The sequence below is a fragment of the Populus alba genome, chromosome 11 (genome assembly GCF_005239225.2).
Source record: "Populus alba chromosome 11, ASM523922v2, whole genome shotgun sequence".
Classification (NCBI taxonomy): domain Eukaryota; kingdom Viridiplantae; phylum Streptophyta; class Magnoliopsida; order Malpighiales; family Salicaceae; genus Populus; species Populus alba.
Window position 1 is genome coordinate 7,746,123 of NC_133294.1, and position 19,069 is coordinate 7,765,191.

Genomic DNA, 19,069 nt, shown 5'->3' on the forward strand with positions numbered 1-19,069 from the left:
ATTATATCCATGAGGCATGGAGATAGATTTCAACAGTATAGAGGCCAAATGGATGATGGGTTTAGGCATGTGGCCAATTTGTCCAAAAGAGTGCTTTCTATGACTTTAGAAATTGTGATGATGCAGATTAAGATTTGGAAACCATTAAGATGAAAATACTTATTTTCCAAGGGAAAAACAATCTCGAGGCTTGCTTAAAGTGGAAAAAGAAGATTAAGCTAATTTGTTACTATTACCATTATTCCAAAGAAAATAAGGTTAAGTTTGGAATGATTAAATTCATGATTATGACATTGGGTGGTAGGATCAACTTATGTTAAACAAGAGGAGAAATCATTAGGGGCCTATTGAGACTTAGAAATAGATGAAGGCCATTATGAGAAGAAGGTTTGTCCCTAATCATTATTACAAGGATTTGTATAAAAAAATCATATGGTTTGACACAATGGATAAAGAGTTTTGATGAATACCATATGGAGATGGATATTGTGATGATTAGGGCATGTAGTATGCACACATGCACACACAAAAAATATGTATGTATAGAGAAATAGTACAAATAAATATTTGATCAACAACAAACAACATAAAAAACAAGCATGCTAACAAAATATATGAAGTCAAAATCAAAGTAGTTTGCCTCTCAATTTCTTTTCTCTAATTATGCCTTTAAACGCTATGTAAAATCTCATATTAAGTAGCTTATACCAAACTGAAAAATAATTAATTAAAAAAAAAAGAATTTATGATTAGAAGTGAAAATTTTTAGTAAATCATTGTAAAAACCTATATGAAATGAAAAGTTAAAAAAAAACTAAATTAGTACATGAAAAGTATAGATGATTAGGTAATTGATAGAAATAACTTACGGGTGGCAATATCATAATTAGCTTTTAACTATATAAATACCTTGGGGATAAAAGTGGTATAACATTGTTAGAACAAGCACTCTTAATTAGATTTTTTTTATTCCTAAAAATCTGTGTAAAAATCATTAGGACAATTATTAGTAAGGGATTACAAGGGAGTACTATTTGTAAATGGTCTTTCCTCATACAAGGATATCATTAGCTAGAAAAGGTAAATTATTGATGATATTGATTGTGAAGCAATGGCCTGATAATGCGACATGTAAGAATTCCGTGATGGATACGATTCTTAGAAAAGCAATCCTATATCTAAATTACACTACTTGTCTCACATATTTTACGAGCAAGTCCATGAGATATGCCATGGAATTAGGACCCAGATATTCCATAACCAAACCACTGAAACATGGGTGTCGTTTTCATCACATGTGAGACTTAACATGCAGAGCTACAAACACTGAAATCAAAATATGTAGCAAGCGTGCCGTGTAATGGTTCTCAAAGTTTCAGGCTTTTTATGCTAAAAACACCAATTCTTGTACGCTGTTTTTGGTCATGGCAGTGGACTAGGCTTGAAAAGAATTGTCTGTCCTTGGAATTTTACAGTTTTCGCAGGAATTCTGGCCTCTATAAATAGCCCTTCCAATTCAAGAAAACGGATAAAATTTGGATTGGATGAACAGGAATTAATTGGACTTGATAAATACAGCCTAGCCTGATGCGAATTTATAGGCAGGAGGCATTCATGACAGGGTAGTTGAATCTGCTTCCAGTTCACAATACCCAGATGTGGAAGTCACATTTTTCAACGTCCAACACCATACAACAATCTTCTCTCTCCCTTCCTTTTTGGATCTATATATACCCCCCATGATAAATTGAGAATTTCAGAATTATAGCTTGTTCTTGCCATATACACACTCCGTAGGCAAAGAACAAAGCTACAACAAGGACAAGATCTCCCAAACATCCCCTTTGTCGCTTCTTATATCGTTTGCTTGTTCTTTCCCTTGTTCCCTTTTCATTCTTGGTTAGTTATGGCTGATATCGATGGGACTAGTATAAATGGCAACCATGGGGGGGCTGTTTTGGATATTAAAGATGCTCACCCTCCATCCAGCTCCAACTTAACCAAGGAAGATTCCGACTTGTATTTCTCTGTGCCGTTCATGCAAAAGGTGTGTGTTCTTGATAACATCTGGATTCTTTCTCTCAGTTCCTGTGTTTTCTCCTTTTCACATGATCAGCTCCTGAATCAAAATATTCTTTTTCTGATACCCGTTTCCTATTATAATTTGATTTTCAAGATTACCCACCAATTGCGTATACGAAGAACTTTCTGCCATCTAATTGCTATTCCTATTTGACTAAATCAAGAATAAGTTTTGGCATGCACTTCTGTATGGAGAGATCATCATGATGTCTAGGAATTTATGATGTCTAGGAATTTATCAGACAACTGATTATTATTAATTGTTTTTTTTTATTGCCTTTGATTTTGATGGCTTTGGCATGTGCAGTTGGTGGCTGAGATGGTCGGCACTTACTTCTTGATATTTGCCGGTTGCTCATCGGTGGCCGTGAATTTGAACTTTGAGAAGGTTGTGACACTTCCAGGAATATCAATAGTTTGGGGATTGGCTGTGATGGTCTTGGTTTACTCTCTTGGTCATATCTCTGGTGCCCATTTCAACCCTGCTGTCACCCTTGCCTTTGCCACTTGCAAGAGATTTCCATGGAAACAGGTAAAACTGTGATATCTACCCTGTTGAGAATTAGTTACCCTCTACCCATCACAAACCTCGAGGTGCTGGAAAGTTTTGACATCAACAATGGTTTTCTTTCTTTCTTTCTTACTTCCTTTCTCCATGTCCCTTTTAAAAAACAACTCTGTTTTGGTAGTGTAAGCTACCTATAACGACAAGTGTGCCAGAAGGTACTATTTGTCCCGATAGCCAAGTTTTGTCCCAGCTGATTATTGGGTTGTTGAATTGTTGATTATACAGAAATGATTATTATTTTAGTTTAATAGATCATAAAGAGATTGAGTGTTCAGATGGATGATTACGTGGTTGAATTTTGTTTTCTAAAGGTGCCGGCTTACATATTGTGTCAAGTCATTGGGTCAACTCTAGCAGCCGGGACAATCCGATTAATTTTTCAGGGCAAGCAAGATCAGTTCACAGGAACAATGCCGGCAGGATCCGATCTGCAGTCCTTTGTTGTTGAGTTTATAATCACATTCTACCTCATGTTCATCATATCCGGTGTCGCCACCGATAACAGAGCTGTAAGCTCCTATCCTCATCCTAATCATTAGTTATAATTTCAGGTGATAAACAACATATGTTCTGTTGTGCTATGCAGATTGGTGAGCTTGCTGGACTTGCTGTTGGTTCCACCGTGCTGCTCAACGTGATGTTTGCAGGGTAATTTAACCCAGTCCATTCCTCTCTACTTAGAATACTTGACAGGATTAACCGTCTAAGTCGTCTCATGTTTGTTCGACAGGCCAATATCAGGGGCGTCGATGAATCCTGCAAGGAGCTTGGGACCTGCAATGGTGTCACGCGAATACAGAGGCATATGGATTTACGTAGTGTCGCCCATCCTTGGAGCTCAGGCTGGTGCATGGGTGTATAATCTGATCAGGTACACGGACAAGCCGCTGCGCGAGATCACCAAAAGTGCATCATTCCTCAAGAGCAAAGGGCGTTTCTGAGATGAGATGGTTGTTGAAGGCGATGACAGTATTCCTTTCTTTTATATAGGTGCAAATGATCAGGGCATGTATGCAAGTCAACACCTGAAGAAGAAGGGATTCTGCTTTGTTAATTGTTTCTTTTCTTGTCTGTGTGTGTTTTTTTTTTTTTTTTTTTCGACTATGAATAGATCCTGTCACCCAAGCCAAGAAAAATTAATCCTCTCACAGCCATGAACCTTCCTTGAAAAAATCCACGTCTTCCTATTTCCATTTCTTTAGAGAATTTGGATGGCTTTTGAAAAAATAACTCACGAGTAAGAAATAATTTAGGACTGAAATAAAAATTCAGAATTTCAATTTTCGGGCCCATTTTTTTTTATATTATTCTTATTTTTAAAATCTTGATATAAGATTTTGAAAGCCCAAAAATAAAAAATTGAACATGTTAGAAAAACTAGCAATTGAAGAGATTAAAAAAATGCTAAAAAAAATGATTTGAACAGATCATATAGCCTTGGTACAAATTGGTCACAGAACATAATAAACAATTAAAAAAGACAGATGCTATATTTAAATATTTAATTTCAAGAAATCCTCCGTCAACACACGTCATGTAAATTATGTTTTTTTTTCTAGTTATTTGTATGGAAATATTGAATTGTTATTCAAATTACAAAAAAAAAAAAAAATACACTTCCTAAATCATTACAAATCATTGTTTTGAGACCGCATAGTCTCATCATCCATCCAGGACACATTATATTTTTTTATACTTCAGTTTGTTTGTTTGTTTTCATCATTGGATTCATGTGAACAAAAAAGATAAAAACGAACAAATAGTTAATCATAACATGTGATCAGGTAAGAAAAAAGGCAGACGAATAGAAAACTATTTTTTTTTAATTACCGTGGATATTTGAATTAGATTGGTGTATTTTGATTAATTTTACGGGTTTTAAAGTTAATGATTATTTAAGCCTACAGTGACCCTGGATTTATAAAACTCGAACTGGTGACCTTTAAAAAACAAATTTAAAATCTGACTAATTGAATTATATCTTTTTTTTTTCGATTCGAAGAAACCCCACTTCCCGGAAAGCAGACTTTGTGAGCCCAAGTGAGTGAGTAAAATCTCGGATGTCCCAAGTTCTTACAAGAGATGCACGTCCTGACTTGAACTCGAGACCTGCTGTGCAGAAGTTGAGTTATACCGCTCATGGTTAAAACCACTCTCCTTTTAATTTTTATGGTATAAAAAAAAAAGCCACATTATTTACAAATGGATAAAAACAATGGCATCCCACTTGAGAGAGAACAAGATTCATGATTGGTAGAGTTAATATCTGTTGTTATAAAAAACACATGATTCTTTTTCACTTTTAGATGGCTCGAATAAATTTTGCCACTCTTTGCAAGGAAAAAAGTTCAATGGGGGCATTTCACATTGTATTATATTATGTAATATAATAAAAGAAATGGGCTTTCTTATGGTAAAGGCATGTAAAATATGGAGAAAAAGGAAAGGTTAATTCCAAATTCTCAATCATTTTCATTTTAATCTCAAAATTTAATTTTTTATTTTTCAGTTCATAAATTTTAAAAAAACAAAAAACAAAAAAACTCGCTAAAAAATAATAAAAAAGAGAAAAAGTTGACGGTTGTTATGACTTTAACTATCAAAATAGCCAACATTGATATCAAAGGGTTTCATTCAATAAGAGGAGTTTGGTGATAGTTATTTTTTGTCTTTATCTTCATTGAAAACATGGATCGACCTTGAGAGATTTTTTTTCAATTTGATTTTGTATTTTTAGACCAATTTATAGGTCTTTTGAGTTGAGAGATTTGTTTTTTGAGATCTATATGGTGTTTCTTGAGTGTTTTTATGTCAAAATAGGTTAACAAATAGAATTTTAAACCCCAAAACACACAAACCTGATTTTCTAGCCACCCTTAATTGTTTAGAATCCAGGATGATAGACGCACATCATCCATCATTTAAAGAAAAGGGTGGATGCCTTAATGCAAAAAAAAAAAATATAAGCTTATTATGCGTGAATTAACCTGTCAAACCCAATATTTCTTGTCTTCTCTCTCCGTTTTATTTTATAAATTTTTTTTGTTTATATTTTAAAAGTAGTTGTTATTTATTTATTTATTTATTTTGTACTCTTACAATATTTCAAAGAGAACGTTATAATTTAAATTTTTTATAATTGATATAAATAAATTGTATTTGTATGATATATTTTAAGAGTTGTATGCTTTTTATTTGGAAAAATAATCTCCAAGATGAAAAATAAAGGCACATGAATTCAAAAGAAAAGTGGATATTAAATATTTATATATTCATATAAATAATATTAACAACTATTTCACAATTGATTATTTCAATTAAATATAAGTAATATATATTCAAAGGCATCTCTTGTTCATTATTAGATAGTGAGAGCGGCCGCCTACCATAGACAATCAAAACATTCCAATACAATACTCGTCTCTTTGTTGTGTTATTGAAAAAAAACAATAGCAAATAGAAGGCCTTTGGAATAGTATTATGACATTTAAGGCCTGAAAAATGTTGCTTTTAAGAGTATATTTTGTATTTTTTGTATGATGTGATGATTTTTTCATCTTTAAAAGCAAAATAGAATCATATCTAATTTTTAAAAATTGGTTATCTTGGATCATGTATTGGTTATCTTCGGAAGGAATTACCAAGGAATTTAGACTACAAATATAGAATCAATGATGTCAAAGTTGGGTTATGGATTTCAAATGATATGATGTAAAGCAGCTTCGGCTGTAGCTAGGATTCTCCATTCCCCAGTCACATCATCTTTAGGCTTGTTGATGCTTGAACTCTAGTGAAGATATTTAGTGATCGATCAAAATTTGGCTGAAATGCACAATAAGATGATTTAATTCACAAATCAGTTAGGTATCAGTTCTGGGTGCGTGCCCTAAACTTCAAAGAACATAGCATAGCTGCAAATCTTGGTGCTGAGACAAACATGAATCATTCAAAGTTCTATTTAAGGAACCTGTTTAAACAAGGTTTTCAAAACAGAAACTAAATTCAGCATGCCATGCTCTGGAGCCGAGACCAAGAAGTGTAGCTGCCAAGAACATAACCCATGTCTCGCCCAGACTAGAATTAACCAAGGAAACAGCAAGATCTCTTTGTTTACACTGCTCCATATAGGCCTTTTACTCAGCATGTCCAGATAATCTTTGAGTTCACATCACGATTAATGCCTGTCAACTTATTTTTAAAAGAGTGACATGACGTAGAATTTTAAAAATGATTGAAAAAAACATTTTCTCAGTTTTAAAAATATTTTTAAAAATATCAAAAACAATTTTTAAAAAATAAAAAAAATATATCATTAACATGCAATTTAACACAAAAAACTTTTTAAAATATAATCACAGTAAAAACTCTAAATTATATAGAAGTCTCAACATGTCCTTGTTAACTTCATTCTTGAAAGCATTTCCCAAGCTCTAGGAACAAAATACAACAATTTGTGCCACTTCTCTTTCTTTAGCTTTTCACATGGCATTATCTATATGCAACTGAATTATACATGCAAGTTATAGCCATACAGCATTATTGATTTAGCTTTGTATTACGTCACACCCAGCCAGTAATATTTAAAAGTCTTCCCGCCATGTAATATTCACAAATTACAACTGATTGATATTGAATTTATACTGATGAAAAAAGAAAAACAATTAATGAATTGGTGGAGAACTATGTTAAAATGGCATGCTTAACTATATGTGAAATGTTACAGAAACTTTAGGACTGCAGTTAGGTTAACTTTTCTTTTATCATCATGATCAAGTGCGCCGAGTATCAACTTTGTGCAGGGACGTCGTTTGGAGTACTATTGTTGATAGCAGAACCATCTCTCAGCATTGCTCTTGGAATAATAACAGGCCTACAACATATCAGAGCAAACAGCAACTCCATCATAAATAAAACCATGCAGGTCCATATGAATATGGTTTTCTTCCAATACCATATAATCCTTTTTAAAAGAGGAAGTTCCGACTCAAGTACGATGGATGCATCATATATTTCAGGGATACCAGCTCCATGTCTGTATTCAGCTCTATGTCCAATTATCACCTTCAAGCAGGAAGTAGGCACGTCACATTCCGTAAAACCTTTTATCTTCAATGCCAAAGTCTGGGACTCAGATATGTAGCCAGCAACAAGAGGGGCAGCCTTAAGAAAAGTCAATAAAAAACGGATAGGCTCACTTCTAAATTTTAAAATGGATGGATGGCTTTTGCTGGCAAGGGTTTTCCCATCAGCGGAGAGGAAGTCTGCACGGATCTGCAAATCAACAAATGAAGCAAGTCAGGGCAAGCATTTCTGAAAGATTAAAAGAAAATCATTGATGATTAGTATCTGAAGTATAAGGAGGTTTTATTTCTTCTTTCCTTAAATAAACAGAACAAGTTCAACTCTGTACAAGTTTTCACTTAATTAAATACCACTGAGATAGCTTCTTCTTGTTATAGATCATGCCAAAAAAGAAGCAGGTTCCTAAAAGATAAGGATGCATATAAATATCACCAGGTCCTCTGCCAAAATGGTCGGTAGGTTGCTGCCACCTTCACTTTCACATAATGTTAAAAGAGCTTTCATGTTAGCAAGAGACAACCAAAACGCCTTAACAGCCTACTCCTAGTAAATTTGAACAGGAGCAATATAAGAACTTGTACGATTTTATGCCAAATTACAGAACACAGCATTGGAGAAACCATAGCATTGCCTCGTCAAATGAATATTTCATAACTAGAAAGCTATAAAATCTTCCCTGACATGTGAGCTTACTAGTCCGATGTTAATTTTATCCCCCAAGTTCTCACATGGCAGTATCAGTTCAAAAACATATTTCAAACAAAACTGGTAGAATTTAAAGCATTATGATGCAGTTCAGTTCCACAAAACAAAATGGCTACAAACCAAGTAACAAACTATAAACTACAACATAGCAACCAAAACACTGCAAATTCCTTGCCCAATGAATAAAAAATGTACCTGAAAAACCCCAAGATTTCTGTTGTACTCTGACTCTGGCAGTGTCAACAAAACAGATACTTGCAACTTGTGATTAGGCGGTATAACCCGAGTATTTAAGCTCTTGAAATCTCCAATATTCTCTTCACAACAAGCAACACCACCACAAGATTGTATGGGCACATTTGCAACTGGATTGTCTTTCGTATAATCAAAATTCAAATCCTGCCTTATTTTTATCGGTTCCTCCACCAAATATCTCATTAAAAACCCACTAAGCATAACCGAGAACACCAACAATCCACACAAAATGACACAAACATAGCATGACCAAAACAAGCCCCACCCAAATTGCATCAAAAGGCTCCATATTGTTTTATGTTCCTTTAACCAATCATCTAGAAAAGAACCAAAAAACCCACCAACCAAATTCCATAAAGAAACCAACTTCCGGACAATAAACCCTCTACCCCGTCTTATAGCTCCAAATGGATCCACAACTAGCATATAAAAACAATACAAAATCCACAAGGGAAATGTGATAAAATAAACTAACAAATTTAATTGGAATCCAATTGCCTTAATCACCAACCCAGCTACGAACATAAGCAAATTTGTTGACTCATCGAGTTCACCCGCTGAGCCTGCCGAATCACCAACTCGGTCGTCATTCGCCGTAGTCACCGTCGATTCCTCCTCCTTCTCCTCATCCCCGACACCTCCCACCGCAGATGAGTCAGCTCGTCGAGGTGACTTATCGAGTTCACCCGCTGAGTCTACCGAGACACCAACTCGGTCGTCATTCGCCCTCGTCACCGTCGATTCTTCCTTCTCCTCCTCCTCCCCAACACCTCCCACCGCAGATGAGTCAGCTCGTCGAGCGCCAACTCGGTCGGAAATCGACCTAGTGGACTCAGCGCCATCCAAATTCCTCTTATTTCCCTTCAAATCGTGATAAAGTTTAAGCCTGTTCGCTCTCCTCCTCTTTCCGGGGTCGTCAATTACTAAGGCATTTGAACCGATCAAAGAGGAATCCGCATGGGCGTCTTTGATTCCAAGGTGAGATATAGAGCGGGGCCGGAGAGCGGAGACCGTAGAGGAAGTATCCGGTGAGTAATCGGAGAGAGTGGAGGTTGAGGTGGAATGAGCTGATTGGCCGGTGACTATGCAATCGTGAGAGGGGAAGTCATCGAGCGCGTCGTAGAAGAAACCGTCGTCGTCGTTTTGATTTGGGGGTTCCATTGAAATCAATATTCCAATGTAATAAATAGGGTTACGGTTTAGAATTTGTTTTTTCGTTTTCGGCGGACGTTTTGATAGAAGAAATGTGAAGCCATTATTTTTTATTCTTTTGCCCATTTCTGAGCTACAGTTCGTTCATCTTCGTTTGGACTGTCGGTGCCACGTTGTGTTAGTAGGGACTCTTGTACACGCGGCATGATTTCAACCGCGTGATCTCTCCAGCTCGTTGCTTTATCGTTTGCTAAATATTTTCTTAATTGACAGAAACTTTGCGTGGATTGGCTAATAATAATAATCCGATTGCTTTGCAAGAAAGAGAACAATCGAAAGAAGAAAAGAATAACATTATATTAGCTTAATATCTTGAATTTACTTTCTCATCAAACTCAAATCTCTTTAGATGTATTAAATATTTATATAATTATTAAATTTAAAATTTATAAAATTAATCAAGGTATACATAAACGGAATAATTATATTAATTTTAAAAATTTATAATATAAATGGCAAGAGTCCTATCACCCATTATTCATAAAACAAAATAATTTTTTTTATCTTTATTTTTTAAAAAAATTATGATATAATTTTTTAAAATTATATAACATTTTATATCTTTTTTAAAAGAAAACTAAAAAAATATATATTTACAATATTGTAACTACATTCCTATTATAACATATATTAAAATTGTTTAATGTTTTACTGCGTAGTACACAGTGAAACACTGAGCTGTTTTTTTTTAATTTTTTTCTTTTTTTTTTAATTTTTATGCCTTTATAGGTTTTTTTTTTGCTTTTTTTCTTTATGTTTTTTCTTTTAATGAATTTTTTTGTTTAATTTAGTTTGTTAATGTTAATTTTTTTTTTATTTAGTTATCAAATTTTTATGACACGGATCCCGGGTTTGACGAGTTGACCTGATTTTTTTTTATGCTTTTTTTTAATTAATTTTTTTTCGTTTAGTTTAGTTTGTTAATGTTAGATTTTTTTTTTTTCCTATTTAATTATCAAACTTTCATAATACATATCTCGGGCTTGACGAGTTAACTCGTTATTTTTATTTTTCTATTTAGTTATCAAACTTTTATAATGCGAATCTCAGGTTTGACGGGTTAACCCAGTTAATTCATTTTTTTTTTTTTCTTCATTAGTTTTTTTCTTCATGTTGGTTTTTTTTTCTTGGTTTTTTTTAATTAATCTATTTAATAATCATACTTCTATAACACAACCTTATAGTCAGACCCACATCTAAGGCTCTTGGGTCCAGTGTTGCAGTCAGACTCACTTAAACTCGAGTTATATAAGTTTATTATTATTATTATTATTATAAATATTACTTTTGTGCCAAACGTTGCAGTTAGACCAAAGACTAGACCTAACACTCTTAGATCTTAGCCTTTTTTGATATTTTTTATGCAAAAAAAAAAAAAATCATCCTGTAGCGTATGCCTTTGTTTGTTTTTTTTTCCCTCTCTTTTTCTTTTTAAGCCTTTTACCATGGACTTTTTTTTTAAGCTTTTTACTGTGGACTTTTTCTTTTTAAGCCTTTTTCTTTTTTTTCCTCTCTTTTTCTTTTTAAGCCTATTACTGTGGATTTTCCAGTGCAGTCCACAATAAAAAAGTTGATGCCTTTAGTTTGTCTTTTTATCTTTTTTCTTTTTTTAATTAATTTTTTTTAATTTAGTTTTTTAATATTAAATTTGTTTTCAGTTTAATTATCAGATTTTCATGACATGAATCCTAAGTTTGACAGGTTAACCAGTTAATTTAGATTTTTTTTCTTTTTCTTTATTAATTTTTTTTCTTCTTGTAGTTTTTTTTTTTCTCTTTGCTTTTTCCTTTTTAATTAATCCTTTTTTAATTTATTTCATTAATATTAAATCTTTTTTCTATTTAGTTATCACACTTTCATGACATGAATCTCGGGTTTGACGAGTTAACCCGGTTGATTCAGATTTTTTTTTCTTTTTCTTCATTAATTTTGTTCTTCTGATTTTATCTTTTAATATTGTATGCAATCCATAGTGAAAAGGCTAATACCTTTAGTTTTTTCTTTTCTTTTCTTTTCTTTTTATGCCTTTCATTGTGGACTGTACAGTGTAGTCCATGATGAAAAGGCTAATGCCTTTTTTTAATTAATTTTTTTATTTAGTTTGTTGATATTATTTTTTTTTATTTAGTTATCAGACTTTCATGACACGGATCTCAGGTTTGACGGGTTAACATAGATAATTTATATTTGTTTTCTCCTTTTTCATTAGTTTTTTTCTTCTTATAAGTTATTTTTTATTTTATTTTTTAAATATTTTTTTGTTTAATTTAGTTCATCAATATTTAATTTTTTTCTATTTAGTTATCGACTTATGCCTTTATTTTTTATTTTTTTTTGCCGTTTTTATGCCTTTGACCGTGGACCGCACAATGCAGTCCATAGTGAAAAAGCTGATGCATTTTGTTTGTTTGTTTTTCCTTTTTAATTAATTTTTTTTTCTTTTTAAACAAAAGCTGATACCTTTAGTTTTTTTTTCTTTTTATGCCTTTCACTATGGACTGTACAGTGCAATCCACGATGAAAAGGCTAATGCTTTTTTTTAATTAATTTTTTTATTTAATTTGTTGATATTAATTTTTTTTTTCTATTTAGTTATCAGACTTTCATGACATGGATCTCAGGTTTAACGGGTTAACCTAGATAATTTATATTTTTTTTTCTTTTTCTTAATTAGTTTTTTTCTTCTTATAAGTTATTTTTTATTTTATTTTTTTTAATATTTTTTCATTTAATTTAGTTCATCAATATTTAATTTTTTTCTATTTAGTCATCGACTTATACCTTTAGTTTTTTTTTTCTTTTTGCTTTATTGTTGTTTTTATGCCTTTGACTATGGACTGTACAATGCAGTCCACTGTAAAAAAGCTGATGCCTTTTGTTTGTTTGTTTTTTCTTTTTAATTAATTTTTTTTTTTTAATTTAGTTTGTTAATATTCATTTTTTTTTTCTATTTAGTTATCAAACTTTCATGACACGGATCTCGAGTTTGACAGGTTAACCAAGTTAATTCTGAGTTAACCCTTCAATTTATTTTTTTTTCTATTTAGTTATCAAACTTTCACGACACAAATCCAAGGTTTGACAGTTAATCTGGTTTAAATTGTTAACCCAGTTAATTCATATTTTTTTTCTTTTTTCTTATTAGTTTTTTTTTTTCTTTTTAATTAATTCATTTAATTCATCATATTTTTATGACACGACCTTGCAGTCAGAGCCACATACAAGATTATTAGGTATGGATATTGCAGTCAGACCCACTTAAACTTGGGTCATGCAAGTTTAATGTTATTATTAATATTATAAATATTATTCTTGCATCAGGCGTTGCAGTCAAATTTAAAATTCTTGGTATAGCTTTATAAAAAGATTCTAATATTTTTAAATCATAGTTTTTTTAATATTTTTTATGTAAAATAAATGGACTCGCAGCAGCATCTTGCAGGTGATGTTGCTGGTTAAAAACTAAAATGCTATCTATCCACAACTGTTCATGCCCTGCAACTTCATCATCAACAGAACCATGGGGAGAAAATAGTAAAATCAGTAACCCTGGAAACACCAAGGTTGATTGTTCATTTGTAGAACACGACGAAGCACAGGCGGTTCTTATTTCTCTACGAGTGAAGATAAATTCCTCTCCCATATTTGAAAAGTTCTCTGAATCATGGCTTTTTACGTCGGAAATCCCTCTTTTTACTCAACCCACAAGTGCGCCACCACCCTCTAGACTCCCACCTCCAAGACCACCGCGGATATCAAAGTCAAAGATAGGTTCCTTTTCTTCTACGAGCTCTAGAAACAAGGTCAATGAGTATCCTTTCCAAAACTCTATTTTATAATCTAAATCATGCAGCAAGGAATTAAGTGACTTCTCGTATTGAAGAACTTATGGATTTTGTCACGAGAGGAGGACTCAAAACAATAATAATGAATTTGCAGATGCTGGATTAAACTTTGTCTGCTGCTGCTGCTATGAAGGAGGCCATGGATAAAGCAAAGGCCAAATCCCAGCAAACGAGGGAAAGAGAATATATGTAAAGGTGCTGGAAACAAAGAAGTTAAAGCTAGATAAAGATGTGCAAGATGCTAGTAGATAGAATTAATTAAAAGAAAGAAGAGATTTGGTCGTGAGAGACAACAAATTAATTTAGGTTTTTTTAGGGTACTTCATCTTATTGATCAATAGCAAAACAGTTTTGAAATCAATTTTTTTTTTTAGGGTTTTGAAAAAAAAACAGGAATAAACAAATCTAAATTATATATGTGTAAAAAATCTAAATGTTTTATAAATATAAATAAATATTTTAGGTTAAATTCGGGTAAATTAAAGATTAAATTTAATAATATTTATATTTTAATTTTTTACTTATCAAGTAATTTATAAAATATTTATCTCATTCAAGTTGAGTTGAATGAATACCCATGGATTACATATCTAAATTTTATTATATGTTGTTTGAAACTCTTAAATTGAACGGATAAATCATTTTTTTTTAGTTTGAAATTCTTGTATGGGTGTTAATTTAAATTTTAAATGGAGTTTATTTACTTAAAAAAAATTATCAAAAGCAAATCAATACAGAGATTATTTGATTTACTATAGTAATTTTTATTGAATTAATATTAAAAATAATATTCTAAAAATATCATTACCGACACAAACCTTATATTCTAGAAAACCCTCGTACTATTTTTTTCCTTCTCTTTTTGTAACCCCTTTATTCACGGTTTAGAAATGGATCTTAAATTGCTCAATCATTACAAAATTGAATATCTGTATTCCTTCCTTTAGTTGTTTGACTGCTTTGTAATAACAATTATTTTCAAGCTCCTTGGTAAAATCTAAAGACATTGATCATACAAACTAAATGTAAATATGCATAATATGGAGTCTCTATTTATAACTTCAAGCCGACATTAATTGTCCAATGCATTTTAATATGCAGGGCTAATTTTAGGCCACCTGCAAAAACTTTTTTAGATATTTCTAGTTTAAATCTCATAAATTTTAAGATTATTGGAAGTTTATATAATTATTAATTATAAAATTTGTGAAATTAATCTAGATATCCACATTAATATAAAAAAAAATCAGTTTTTGCAAATTACACTAGGGAAATAAAAATATTTCATATTTCCATATATTTACAATAAAGTGCATGCATGACATGGAAAAAAACATCTAATCGATTAAGAATCATATATCATTAACAAAATGGAGAATAAGAGGAAAGATTATATACACATGCCCGCATGTTAGTAATCTCAGAAAGATATGGTTCATAGAAACATGGCGCTCTGCTAGCACAAATTTTTCCAGAGCCTGGTTTCTATCCTTTGATCAAAGACAAAGGGTGTCTTTGTTTGTTTACAGATCAAAAAGGGAACAAAACTTGGTAGAGAAAGCATAATATTTTGAAATGATTACAATAAGTGATATCAAACATGATATACAAAAAAAAAAAAAAAATCATTTGTTCATTTTATTTACAAACATTGGTCGTAAACATTATTAACTCTATGAATAAACTGGAATAAACAAAGTTCAGCATTACCATACAAGTTTTTTCTCTCACAAAACTCAAGGTTTTTTCCCCCACTTTCTCTAAACTTTATCCCTTCTTCCTTTTGTCTCTCTTATGTTTCAGCTTTCTTTTTTCCTTTTCCATCTCTTCTTTTTTGCTCTCTAACTATATCATATCGATTCCTTTTTTATTCCTTTTCTCTCTCTAACCTTTCTTCCTTTTTTTTGGTCTCTCCTCACCATTCCATAGTTCTTGTACTTTCACTTTTTCTATCCATCTTAATTCTTACTCTTATCTCTTTTCTTTATTTTTTTATTATCTTTTCCCCTCTCTTTTTCCCCTTCTCTTCTCTTGTGGATGGAGATTAGGGTTTTTTTTACAGGGGTTTATAAACATTTTAAGGCCTTTCTACTAGACAAATCACAACCCTTGACTCATTCATATCCAGTTAAGTTATACTGGAATAAGACTAGTTGGGTAGAGGGTTTCGGCATGGTTTAAAGGTTAAAAAATACAAAGTTTTTAATTGAGATTGCATGTGGGGTGTTAAGGAGAGCGTTGGGCGTGTTGCTTGCCCATAAAAAGTAGAAAATCAATGGTAGAATTGTGCCAAAATTGGTCCCCCACTTGAAATTGGGTGTTAAGCAACTATCCTTTTTAGTTTTGGTTCTTAGTTTTTAAATCTTCAATTTTTACTCAAATAAGATTTAAATCTTTAAATTTCTTTTAATTTTTAACTGAAACATGTCATTTCACTTGAAATGATGTAGTGTTGTTTTTCGTTTAGATTTAGATTATCATTTTGACTTTAATAGAAAACAACATTATTTTTCAGGGTTGAAATGCACTATAGTCTAGGAATTTTTATGCCTTTTTAGTTTTGGTCCTTAATTTTCAAATCTTTAAGTTTTACTCAAATTAGATTTAAATCTTTAGATTTCTTTCAATTTCACCCTTAATCAAACTTAATTAAGCCCTTATTATTTTTTGTATTTTGTAATGTAGTTCTTGGTCCTCTAATTTGTGTATTTTTAGTCAAATTGACTTTAAATTCCAATTTTCTCCTCCATCAAGTTCCTAATTGACTTAATAAGACTACTTTTTTTTCATCTCTTTCATTTTGATCCTTGGTCTTTTCATTCTTCAAATTTCAACCTTTTTATTTTTTCTTCAATCACACCTCTAATTGTCCTTAAAATATTATTCCTAACCCTTATTAATTTGCTCTAGCTTAGTCTTTACTTTTTGAATTTCATTATTTATCTGATTTTATTTCTAATTGTATTTTTTTTCTTTTAAAAAAATTTGATCCATTACTATCTTTTTTTTTCTTGCAAAAATCTGTCAAATTTGTTTGCGAAGTATTTTGATGAAATTCTTGTTTTTGAAGGGGGTAAACATTAGGTTATGACAAGCCCTAGGAATTGTATCTCCTTTGTTTGGATTTTTTAATTAAAGAAATAATTTTTCTCCATATCTTCAATGTCTCCAACAAAAAATCTCTATTAAAATCACCAAACTTGTCTCCATATGCGGGATATCCATGTCTCCAAACTTGTCTCTATGAAAATTTTCACAATGAGATCTCCAAGTTTACAAACACATCTTCATTAAATCTTCATATGTGTCTCCAATGTGTACAAAAGGATAAGGTCCTTTTCTAGGTCCTTGTGATCACGTTTCTTTAAAGGATCAATGATTCTTTTCCATTTTTTATGACCGCTCAAAAAAACACTTTCTTGCATCCTAAATGCATACACAAACCATATTAGTTACTTTAACGCTCATTTCTTATTACTACACTACTTTTAACAAAGCAAAACAATTAAATCTTTTTCTCTCTTCTAGAGATGTTCACAAAAAATTATAAGAAGTCTTTCATGATACAAAATAAAAAGTCAACATTTAAACACATAACTACGGTAACACTCTCATAATCATTATAGATAACATCACTAAGTACAAAATGAATAAGTTTTTTTTTTTTTTTTTTTTTGTAATTTCTGCTAGTTAAGTCTTTAAAATATGTATCTTTAGAAGATTAGAGACGCAAATGATGGTGCAAATTTTCCAAAATAATAATAATAATATAAAGCCCAAGACCGAGCAACACATATTACTCAATCATTGGCCAAAGCTAAAGCAGTCAATCTTGCTCGGCCATAAGCCAATCTCATGTGGAGGTGCACATGTCTTAGCCTGGTACCGCAGCACATGGAAAGCTCGATTTTCATGGGAAGTCTTTTCATGACTTCATCAAGTGTTAGGAGAGTGCGTGTTAAAATCCATTGAATTAGCATGGCCGAGTAACGTGAAGAATACGAAATTGGTTTGTGGAGTGTTCTGTCGACAAAATAAATCTTGTTCTTGCTTTGCTTTGCTCTTCTCCATGTGAGGTAATTTTCTCGGAAGCTCTGATATTGTACGAAATTTGATAATTAAGTTTGGGTTTCATCTAAAATACTTCAAGTTCTGTGAAAAGTAACTCATTCTCAATTCTATATATTTTTTTTTCAAGAATTTATCTATTTAAATACCACATGAACCGATCTCTGGCATCAGTGCAAGCTAGCTAGCTTTTATCAATGGATGAGTCTATCCTTTTTAAAGGAAGTCAACTACGTACGGAGACTTCCACATGCATGTAAACACGTTTTTACATCTCTCTCTGTAAAGCTGTGGATCGAGGCCTTGACTGGGCAGCTTTTCAAGGTAGTGTTTGGCTGTCCGTTTTAACCTCAAATTTTGAATTTTTTTTTTGCTTAAATTGAGTGTGGTTTATATTTTTTGTATTATTTTTATGTGCTGATATTAAAAATGATTTTTAAAAAATAAAAAAACATTATTAACATGTATTTTAGCACAAAAAATTATTTGAAAAGAAACCGCTACCACACTGTCAAATACCGGAGCGAGCTGTGGCAGGATTTTAGAACAAACAACGCTGCTATTGTCTATTAATTAATGCTGATAAGACTTTTTCCTGTTCACGACCACACATTCTCTGGATTTCCTTCTGCGTCATCCTCCTCCTCAGGGGCTCCTCCGCAAGGAAGTTAAATTAATTAATAAAGGGTCTAGCTTTGCACAAACAGCCAAGAGCTCCTGCATTGTTTTTTCTTCCCTGCGCCTTGAAGGATTAGGCTACTGACATGACAGATAACCCTCCCCCTTCGTTGACCGTTGAATATACATAAATATATATACATATATATATATATATGTATGTATATAGTATGATTAATTTGTACAATGCTAAGTTATTTCAAGCAGGTTACCCCATTCGTGCTCTTTTTGGAGGGCAGCGTTTTTGTCGCCGTAAGCTAATTTAATAATGATGTTTTTTAAATATTTTTTATTTAATTATATTAAAATAATATATTTTTTATTTTTTAATTTTATTGTTGACACTGGTATATTAACAAAATAAAATATATAAACAAATTAATTAATTAATTTTAAAATACAAAAATAGACAAGTTTTTTAAAAAAATATATAAGATTTTGAATTCAAGAATACACAGCTGTAAAACAATTAATAGACTGATGATAATGTAGATATGTGAAGACTGCTACAAGGAGTCCAAGATATTGTAGGAACAAGCGAGTTAGATTCGTAATGCAAATTATTGCTGAAAGT

General features: G+C 31.8%; 2 protein-coding genes across 2 annotated transcripts; one reads left to right on the forward strand and one right to left on the reverse strand.

Moving 5' to 3' along the window:
- The first annotated feature begins 1,528 nt into the window (after positions 1–1,528).
- Positions 1,529–3,704, forward strand: LOC118060729 (aquaporin NIP1-2). The gene is made up of 5 exons (XM_035073992.2): positions 1,529–2,047; positions 2,390–2,614; positions 2,962–3,159; positions 3,237–3,298; positions 3,381–3,704. Exons 1-5 carry the CDS (start codon positions 1,907–1,909, stop codon positions 3,589–3,591), a joined length of 837 nt encoding a protein of 278 aa, XP_034929883.1. The 5' UTR covers positions 1,529–1,906; the 3' UTR covers positions 3,592–3,704.
- A 3,453-nt stretch (positions 3,705–7,157) lies between these two features.
- LOC118060724 (seipin-2) lies at positions 7,158–9,982 on the reverse strand. Its single transcript, XM_035073987.2, has 2 exons — positions 8,633–9,982; positions 7,158–7,921 (listed from the first exon to the last, which is right to left on the reverse strand). The coding sequence occupies exons 1-2, from the start codon at positions 9,968–9,970 to the stop codon at positions 7,436–7,438; spliced, it is 1,824 nt and encodes a 607-aa protein (XP_034929878.1). The 5' UTR covers positions 9,971–9,982; the 3' UTR covers positions 7,158–7,435.
- Positions 9,983–19,069: the final 9,087 nt, after the last annotated feature.